At 35.6% G+C, this 10,334-nt stretch overlaps 1 protein-coding gene across 1 annotated transcript; it reads right to left on the bottom strand.

Annotated features, from left to right (window-relative positions):
- Window positions 1-6,293: 6,293 nt before the first annotated feature.
- LOC125654890 (cystatin-A-like) lies at window positions 6,294-8,457 on the bottom strand. Its single transcript, XM_048884994.2, has 3 exons — window positions 8,290-8,457; window positions 6,646-6,759; window positions 6,294-6,467 (listed from the first exon to the last, which is right to left on the bottom strand). Exons 1-3 carry the CDS (start codon window positions 8,419-8,421, stop codon window positions 6,345-6,347), a joined length of 369 nt encoding a protein of 122 aa, XP_048740951.1. The 5' UTR covers window positions 8,422-8,457; the 3' UTR covers window positions 6,294-6,344.
- Between the last annotated feature and the right edge of the window lie 1,877 nt (window positions 8,458-10,334).

Below are 10,334 nucleotides of genomic sequence, written 5' to 3'. Positions count from 1 at the left end.
ACTGATACCGTCTTGTCTTTTTTTTACTTCAAATTCACTCGCTATCAGTTTTTTTTTAGATTTGTTTACCCTGACGACCACGTTACAAATGGTGGCAGCGGTGCGGGATTTGATCGGAACTCAATTTTATTTGATAAATAATTAGTTTTACATTTTTTGTGAATTATATTAAGGCCACACCAATTTATAAAATAGTTCTTCTGAATTTTGAACCAAAAAATTTGAGACGAGAGGGCGAAATTATTTTACAAATATTATTTTTCATTTTGGAGATAGAAATTATGAGGCGAGCGAATACAAGAAATATAAATAATTTTAATTTGAATAAAGTGTGATTTTAAAAAGTGAGCACTTAAAAATAAAGATCTAAAATCATCAAATAGCATTTGTTTACAACATGAACTTGATATTTTTCAACCGTGTTGATAAAGTTTACAATAAATAAGAAGTATTTCAGGTTTCAAAGACTTTATTTTCTTCATACTTAATACATGCACTTTGCAACATTAACTGATAAGGTCTTGATGAAGAATGATATTTTAGTTTCATTTCTACAAACTTTCAATTAAGATCTATGCATATTGCTAGGGACATGTCCTGTTTTTGAAATCTCCAATGCATTTTCTTGAATTAATAGAACACACATCTAACAATAATCACTAAACCTTTCGTGAATTTGTCGTTAACTGTCGCTCCGATTTAGAATAGTCCTCAGTACCCTCTTGCTTGTCGTAAGAGGCGAATAAATGGGGCGGTCCTTCGGATGAGACCGCAAAAACTGAGACCCATGTCACAGCAAGTGTGGCACGATAAAGACACCCCCCCCCCTGCTTTATGGCCATAAGAGCTGAGTTTAGGCCTAAATTTTACAGCCCCTCAACGGCAATGATAACATCTTCATGCGAGGGAAATATTCTCAAGAGTGACTTTAAACAATACACAATCAATCAATCGTACACTGTCGATGTTCTCTACATGTAAGTAGTGGCATCGAATAGAGCTTGAGCTGTGCTTCAAAATTTTCATCGGCTTTCAGTTCGATTGCAGTATAATGAACAACTTCCAATCTAGTGTTATGAAGAATCGTACATATTAGAATAGATATCACGAATAACTTAAAACACCGAATTACACTGTTAGGACATTTCTAGAGAGCCCGCGCTTCTGTCAATTATCAGCCATATGCATGAAGGTCGTTTGTGCGCTTGTTGTAAAAAGTCGAAAATGTTTTACACATATATTTTTGGACATGTGGGCGGATATTATTTTTTGATAATATCATAATTTGGATTCATTACAAATAGAAGCGGCGAATCAGACGTACTAGATTAGAAATTGGCATGGCCTAAAAAAGAACTACGGAAAAAATATGCCGAAATCGAGGAGACAGAGAAACAAACAAACGTTGGCGTCCGATGGATTGGCAGATGACAAAACAGAAAATAGCCCTCTTGAAACGAATCATACTACTCATAGTAACCCTGAAGAAAACCTAGAAAATCATAAAATGGGATCTAGAATATCACCATTAGAGGGGGAAATTAAGGAAATACACACTATCCTTCAAAACACAGTAGAGAAATTAGAAGTAATGGGAGGTTCCCAGGCCCAGGGAAATACACAGCAATGACCAGTCATTACCAGACCTAGAGACCTCAAACAAAAATTCCAAACATGAACATAGTTTAGAGACTACAAATGATGTAGATTTTGGGGAGCACTATCACCAAGTGCAAGTGAACCACAATAACAACATAGCTTATGTTGACCTTGACAATGCAAAATCTACGACCGAGCACCATTCACCGGTGATTTACAAGGACCAGAATTTTGACCAGTTAAGTACAAAACCTACGAGAAGTCGTTCTCAGACTCTGACATGTCAAATTTCTGAAGATAGTTCTAAACATGCAGTCAAATCCTACTATGATGACCTTGACATTGAAGAGAAACAAAATAGCCAAACCAAGTTTCATGAAAATACCACGACAGTATACGGTTATACAAAACCAGACCTTTATGATGGAAATACTAGTTGGACAGATTATTTTGCTTACTTTCAAATGGTTTATAAGCTGAACCTGATGATGTCAAAGCTTTAAAATTAGCCACACGTCTTAGGGGATCTGCAAGATGTATTATTGCTGACTTGAGACCAGAGCAGCTTGAGCATTATTCTGAGCTATTGACTTTACTTAAAAACATATTTGAACCTAAAACACAAAGCGAGATGCATCGAGCCCAGATTAATGCTCGTATTCGCATGAATAATTAATCACTTACTGACCTAGCCCAGGATGTAAAGCGATTAGTTCGTTTAGCTTACCCAACTGCTCCAAGTGAAGTGAGAGACAGTTTAGGATATCGGTGTTTCCGAGATGCACTGAATGACCATGAGATGGAATGGACTGTTTGTCAAAGTAGCTCTGAATCTATAGAGGAAGCTCTAAACCTTGCGCTGAAATATGAAGCCTTTCAAATGCGTCGACGTCGTAAGTCTAGACAATCCCTGTGTCAACATACGTTGGTTGACAAAGAACCGACATCGATACCAGAAATCTGAGCCTGATAGTGGTGAGTGAGAGTGTGTGTGAATATGTGTATGAGAGACAGTCTTTTTGAGGTATGGTTCATTTATGACAGATATATATAGATAGAGAGAGGGGGAGGGGAGAGAAGTATTTTGACTAAAAAGTGTTTCATGTTTTGATTGTTTATGTTACGTCCTTTCGAGAATTTTCCATACAAATTGAGAGGCCATCAGATGTATGTACCTCATATAAAACCTATGCTTAACACTCAAGGCTATGGCATTGTGTGTTTTAACGTGCCAACGCCTGTTGTGACGCAGGACCTCCTTTTTAAGGTCATGAAAAATTGAAGATATCGAATAGTGATCAATTTGCATAATTTCTATAAAGAATACAATATGAAGAGTAGGGCAAACAAGGACCCCTGGACACACTCAAGGTGGCATCAGGTGTCTCTCTGAAAGACAAGTGATTCTCACTGTTGGCCTATCTCTACGTCTCAGGTTCGACGTGGTCATGGCATTGGCGGGATTCGAACTCCCTATGCTCTCCGGTTACGGGGCGAATGCTCTACCACTGACCCCCATAACCGTTTCATAATTATTTCCCCTTAGAAGCTGTGCTTCTAGTTTCACACTGTGTTTTTTTCCTAAGTATACCTATGAAATGATATTTTACTCCAAATACCACGCATATAATATTGAGAATATACATTTATGATGTGTCAAGGTTCATTGAATATTGCGTATACCAGTTAAAAAAAAATACCGATGAATTCCACTGTGTTCCGATTCGTAAAGAATTGCATTGGTGATAACGCAAGCTTCGCATAAAATTCAGTGATTTGAATTTGAGCCACCTTTAATGTCGTCATTGTTTTTGTAATACACGAAAGACTCTTACAAATATAAGCATATTTTTTCTTAAAATCCGGAACAATAAAGGAAGCTGGAGACAGAAATAAGAAATTGCTGTGACCTGTATATAAATGTTTCATTAATTTGATGTTGCGACCATTATATTTCTGCACCAGAAAAGCGTCCCGCATCTATCTGATATGGTTTCAATTCCATTCAAGGTGAAGATAACGAACAGTAATCAATCTCATAACTCCTACAAGCAATACAAAATAGATAGTTGGGCAAACACGGACCCCTGGACACATCAGAGGTGGGATCAGGTGCCTAGGAGGAGTAAGCATCCCCTGTTGACCGGTCACACCCGCCGTGAGCCCCATATCCTGATAGGTAAACGAAGTCAAAATCAGGTGCCAAGAACGGCTTAACAATCGGTATGAAACACGTCAGACAGCATTTGACCCAATTTAATACATAGTACCTATTCAAATCAGTAGAATAACCAATGATTTCGCATTTATTAAAAATTAATACTTCTATGTGTGATACAATTTTCATTTTCCTACTCAAAACATGGTTTGGGGAGAAATATCTTGTATTACGTCAAAATTAATGTCAAAGTTGGTAACATTGTCAGTTTGATATAGAGTTTTCCGTTGAATATATTACAGCTACTATGGTAGATAAAGAATAACAGTGGTCATTTTCATAAATGGCACATTCTCAAATGTCAGATTTAGTATTTTGGTGAATTTCTTGACAGGACAGATTTTGGCTAAAAGCTCAAGTGCGCTATTTTGATCACCCGTATTCCGCCGTCCGTCCGTCTGTCCGTCTGTAAACTTTTAACTTTTTTTACCTCTTCTCAAGAACCACTGGGCCAATTTCAACCAGTTAGCACAAAACATCCTTAGGTAAAGGTAATTCTAAATTGTTAAAATAAAGGGTCAGGCCACCTTCCAAGGGGAGATAATAAAGAAAAGGTATCTTCTCAAGAACCACTGGGCCAAAAAAGATGAAATTTATTGATAAGCTTTATTAGGTAGTGCAGATTCTAAATTGCTAAAATCATGGCCCCGGGTGTCGGATGGGGCCACAATAGTGGATCAAAGTTTTACATATAAATATATAGGAAAAATCTTCAAAAATCTTCTCAAGAACCATTGCGCCAAAGAAGTTCACATTTACATGAAAGCTTTCTGACATAGTGTAGATTCAAGTTTGCAAAAACCATGGCCCCCAGGGATAGGTTTGGGGCCATAATAGGGACTACGGTTTTACATGCAAATATATATGGAAAGTCTTCTGATATGGACAAAGGTGACTCAGGTGAGCAATGTGGCCCATGGGCCTCTTGTTTGGAGTTCTTCTTGCAAAATATTGTGATGTCATTTTTGAGATGAAAAATAGACCCTATGCCTTTAAAAGTGAAATGGATGAATATCAAACGGGAACAAAATTAAACGATTCCGTATCGGGTAATGCTGGTGTCGGGTTTTCACCAGGCGTATTGTTTCAAAGGTATTTGACGTTTTAGATGTTTTGTCACAATTCTAATTACCAGATGTGTATACTGATATGAATAAAAATGTTGGAACTCTTTTTATCATTTCTCCTCATACGCCAAAAAAGCTCGTATTCCGAGCGAGTCAATAAAGTAAGCGACGTATCGTTGTATGATGTCATCCGTAGTAAATTCCATAAGTTTTGCAGCACATTGATGAATATTTTATTGTTTCAGATCTTATAATTGCCTTTAATAAATGCTATCAAAAAAGAGCATCTGTGAATTTCTTCTACTTGAATGTATAAAGATATGTAAACCTTATACTGTTTATTGTATATTACACGTGTGGTTACTGTAGTGAAGGATAACCTGAATGCCATTACATACATGTACATGTAATATTATTTTTAATTTAGAAGCTGTCTATCTGTACTATCAAAACTTTGATTACTTTAGAAACTAGATGCTGTCACACAGCCCACACCCTCACCACGTAATTATTTTTTTCTAAATGTGCTCTATTTAGGTCCTGGTAAATTTCCAAAGAAGCCACAATTTATGATGATCTATTATCAATATATATGTTTCAAATTCGTCATACAATGTTCTAGCAATCATGTGACCCATATTGCATGTAAATAATGTATTCATTTCTAGTCGTCTGAAAATAAAGAATTTAATTTAAGCATTAATTCCGTTATGCAGACGAGGGGAGAGGGTACGTTTTCAAGAATTTGATGTAGTTACTTGTTTAAATGTAAGAAGAGTTCTGGCAACCAGGATTTATTTTTATAAAAGTCAATTTTCAGCCTCCAACAGCCCTCTGAAACGGACTTTTTTCTACAGAACACCAATCATATTTCCGAAGTTGAATCGGTTACTTCTTAAAACTCTAGGTTGGAATATAGTGATGGGGCCGGAGTAACAATACTATACCAAAACTCTCGAAACGGGGAATATAGGGAAAGCACTATTCCTTGGTAACACTAAAGTTGCACTCAGGTGCTTAGCAGAAGGTATCATAAATTATTGACCAGTAACGCCCACTGTGATATTTCTATTATGGTCAGATTAACGAAATAATCCGTATCCAATGTTAGTATGTACAGAAAGACCATAAAATAAGCATGAAACAATTCAGACGGCAGTCGGGGTAACGACAGGGTGTATTTGCGAATATGCAGTTTGAATTTGTATTTCAAGAATCAGATAATTTTTGAAATACTGATTTCGAACTAGATTGTTGACATCCCTTGTAACATCAACTTATTTGTCAATCCATATATTTTGTCGATTTAAAAAGAGACATAAACATCATACACATGTGACAATGGAATATTGCCACATGCATATGAAAAATTTCTTATTTAAGATGTAAGAAAAAACAAAACATATTTTTCTTGCAGTATATTAATCCGATAAATTACAATATCGTACGTGCCAAGATCTCTAGAAAAACATTATGGGTTCATATTGGTTCACGGATTTTACCCCGTCCACTCTGCTACGGTTGTTCAGTCGAGTATAGATTCGGACGTGAATGAAGCGAGGACGACGACCAGCAATACGCACCTTAATGGAAAAAAGAACTATTTTATGAATTGTCAACATTTCTGTTGTAACTTTTCATGAAAGGTAATTAACTATGTCATACCTAAAACATTTCCGTTTTATCTCACGTGTTAATTTTTGATCTGCATTTTGTAACTATTTTAATGTAAGCTCATTAACAAATCTTGAATATTGGTACCTTGATGAAATAGTTCGTTCCTTGAACGACCTGTGTCTTAAATGTCAAGGCTTTGAATGTTCCAAATGGCCCCCGCATGTATGATGGCATCTTTCGAATGATAGCATTTCGATTCTGTAATAAAGTAAATTAGTGTTATTGTAAATTCACATAGCGTTTTATCTAATTTACACAATTACCCTAAAAGTCTTAACATTTAAAACAAAGTACCCCCCCCCCAAAAAAAAAACCCACACCAATTAGTGCATGATGAAAAAGACATGAAATATTAAACCGAAGTAGCCAATAATAGACAAAACTATATAGTATTTTTTAATAGCAAAGAAGTAGGTACAGTTTCTAAAGTCATTTGGTCCAAAATATCGATGATTTTACTTGGAGCTCAAACCCTGACATTCAAATAGGGAACGGATTAGCGAACCAAAAATCCGCTCAGTTTGAACAGCAAAATGGTTCGTGTCATATGACGAGAGCTAGAAGTCGGCATAAAATTGCAGAAATGCAATTTTCAATGAAAATATCCACAATTTCAGATGGTTTTCCTTTCAGAAAAAATACAGCGCATGCGTCGAACAAATTCATATTTAGGTATGATTTTCATCTTTAAAAAAATACACTATATCATTTTCATTTTGCTCGACAAATGCGCGCATCTTTTCCTGAGCAATATCTATATGACATTTGACAGTTTTCAGGTTTATTTTTTAAAAAGGCGGCAAATGTCTTATTCATGATGTCATAATGCTATCCAATTAGGAATATCATTCATATGTTGTTCACATATTATACCTGGCATATATTTTACTTTCTTAAAACACTGATTTTAGGTTAATTCCAGATACATTTTATAGAGAGAAATTTTTGGGCCTTTGTATGTATACAATCATACACTGTTGGGGTATTGCACAAAACCGAATCTAGTTTAAATGTTCAGCATATTTGAATTTGCAAGAATCATGATTTAAACCCGGGACATTCACAGTTTTCCATATACATGCCCCAACCACTAGGTTACCAGGGATACATATTAGACTATGATGAATTCAAAATGCAAAGAACCCTTTTGTTACGAAATATATGATAAATACATGTAGACGAAACATTACCTAAACTATATAGTCTGTCCACTTCATAAGTAAATCAAACTTTCCGTTCAATAGTTCTCATTTGATATTCTTAAGAATGCTTTGAATTGTGAGATTTCATGATTATTTGGATTTAAGAAATCAAATTGAGTAATGTCAAAAAGAGGAGTTGTGGTGTGTTCATAATAAAAATTAGATCTCTTTTATCAGGACAATAATGACAAGGTAAACGTAACAAACAGTCATTTATTTAATTATTCCTATAGAACCCAAAATCAAGAGACCCCTGGACATAACAGAGGTGGCATCAGGTGTCTAAGAAGGATAAGCATTACCTGTCGACCGGTAACACTCATGTGTCCTACATCTTGTTCAGGTATACTTAGTAATTCGTAATAAAAACCAATGCGCAAAGAAAGGCCTAACAATTGATATGAAACACAGCAGACAGTATTTGACCCACTGAAAGGCTATGTTGATAAATTATATTAATGAGCATAGGATTTGCTAATAAAACTATTAATATGATTGGGCGAACATATTTAGAAATATTGCTTACTTTTTGTACAAGAGCCTGCTCTCCTGGTCCTGCAAATTGTTGAGGACCGAGTCCCCCGGGAACTTGTATGCAGAAGCTTTCTGTGATGACAGCCAATAGGATGCCCAGAACGAGAAGGTGCAGTCTGTTCATTGTGGGGAAAGTCGAGGATAAACTGTGAGAATTACACAGGTCCTACCACCCTTTTATAATGTGTTGCTTCATCAGCCATATGCTACTAATTGCTACACGTTATGTATAATGATATATCATGGCCATATTTCTAGTAAATGTATTCGTCCTCGACAGTTTATCATTAATTAAGTGTCCAAATTAAATCATCAATTACACATGTGCGTGTGCGCTATTGAATATCTACTGCGACGGAAATACATGCCTATTTATCAGTGTTCTATAGTGGTTAATAAACGCTTTGTTGTGCTAATGTTAAGGTGAATACTCTTATATTTTTTTGTTTGGTTTTGTGTTTTATCTTCTTGAAACATGATACATTTGATAATGTCCACCTCTCTGTGCGTTTTATGTTTTCTGCTGTCGTAAATTTCCTTCTACAGATGTTGAAAATGAATTTCCATTGATTGATTCCATTAAAGTGTTCGATTCATAATTATCCCAAAACATGTTTGATCAAAGGAAAAGAAGATGACGAAGTTCCTGCATTTATGTATAAGGGCATATAGATATAAAATGATTCACCAGCACATTTTGGAAAATTCATCGCATGCAACCTCACATTGGGTCAAATGCTATCTGACGTGTTTCATATCGATTATTAAGCCGTTCTTGGCACACTGATTTTGACTGCGGATAAATTTGTTTACCTGATCAGGATATGGGGCTCACAGCGGTGTGACCGGTCAACAAGGGATGCTTACTCCTCCTAGCCACCTGATCCCATCTCTGATGTGTCCAGGGGTCCGTGTTTGCCCAACTATCTATTTTGTATTGCTTATATGAATTATGAGATTGATCACTCTTCGTTATCTTCACCTTGCATACATGTATATTACAAATGTTGTCTTATTAATTAAACATCGAAATTGATGAGAAATACAAGCTTTGTGCTACAACTGATCAATTTGGCAAGAAAGTTCTCAGTGAACAGATGTTTATAATCGTCTTTATGGAGAAGTATAAGTCATGAAATTTGATTTTTGATGTTTTTTTTAATTTTAGAGCAAGGCCAGGTAACTCGGTGTAAAATCAAATTGTGAAATACCCTGTTTGAGATCTTTATGTAGTTAAATGAACATTTACATTTCGAATAATTTAATTATAAATTTACCACGCTATTTGATTGGTTGAGCAAATTCACTTCATATTCTATAAACTAACTTAGCATGATAAAAAAAACTAACAACTTTACGCTTGAGCATGTCTAAAAGAGGTCTTTGTCATTATATATCATGTTCAAAATGTCAAATTCCTCGTCGACTCCGTGATGCTTCTCATTGATATATCATGTAAGTGGAATAGACGAAAATTCTACTGAAAAACTAAAACATTGATTATAAGTGCGAAATTGCACTTGGTCAACATGAACACGAGCCATTCTGACAAAGATGAAAAAATCATACATACTGTACACAATCTGTCATTGGGTGAAATGTTGTTTAATGTCTTCCATGCCAATTGTTAGCCGTTCTGTATATGGTTATTTTCACTATAGATTACTCAATATATACGGGTCAGGACGGGTGAGACTTGTCAACAAAGAATGCTTAACCTCTGTGGACACCTTGTCTTACCGCTGGTTTTTTCTAGGGGTCTGTGTATCCTAAAATCTTAACTTTGTATTCTTTATAAGAGTTGTGAGATTGATCACTGTTCGTAATCTTCACCATTACATCCTCTCATGTATCCTATATTTCAAATATAATTTCTATTCTTGTTTTAATTTACAATTTTGTCAGTTTCTCAGGTTTTGTACATTTTTATAGATATTTTCGATATAAATATGGCTTTGTACCCAAGTCACCTAACGTCAGTGACTTTTGTGCAGTTTTCACATAGATGTCCACAAATGTACTTGTCGATTGGTCACA

This window comes from Ostrea edulis, chromosome 7 (assembly GCF_947568905.1).
Source record: "Ostrea edulis chromosome 7, xbOstEdul1.1, whole genome shotgun sequence".
Taxonomy (NCBI): domain Eukaryota; kingdom Metazoa; phylum Mollusca; class Bivalvia; order Ostreida; family Ostreidae; genus Ostrea; species Ostrea edulis.
Note: the sequence above shows the minus strand (reverse complement) of the source record. Positions and strands in the feature narration are given on the sequence as shown.

What these genes read in the sequence shown, in the direction of transcription:
- LOC125654890 (XM_048884994.2), bottom strand. Translation starts at nt 8,421, where the DNA reads ATGAACAGACTGCACCTTCTCGTTCTGGGCATCCTATTGGCTGTCATC. An exon ending in AGCAGGCTCTTGTACAAAAA is followed by an intron (nt 6,760 to 8,289) that starts GTAAGCAATATT and finishes ACTTTATTACAG; the next exon opens with AATCGAAATGCTATCATTCG. An exon ending in GAACGAACTATTTCATCAAG is followed by an intron (nt 6,468 to 6,645) that starts GTACCAATATTC and finishes TTTTCCATTAAG; the next exon opens with GTGCGTATTGCTGGTCGTCG.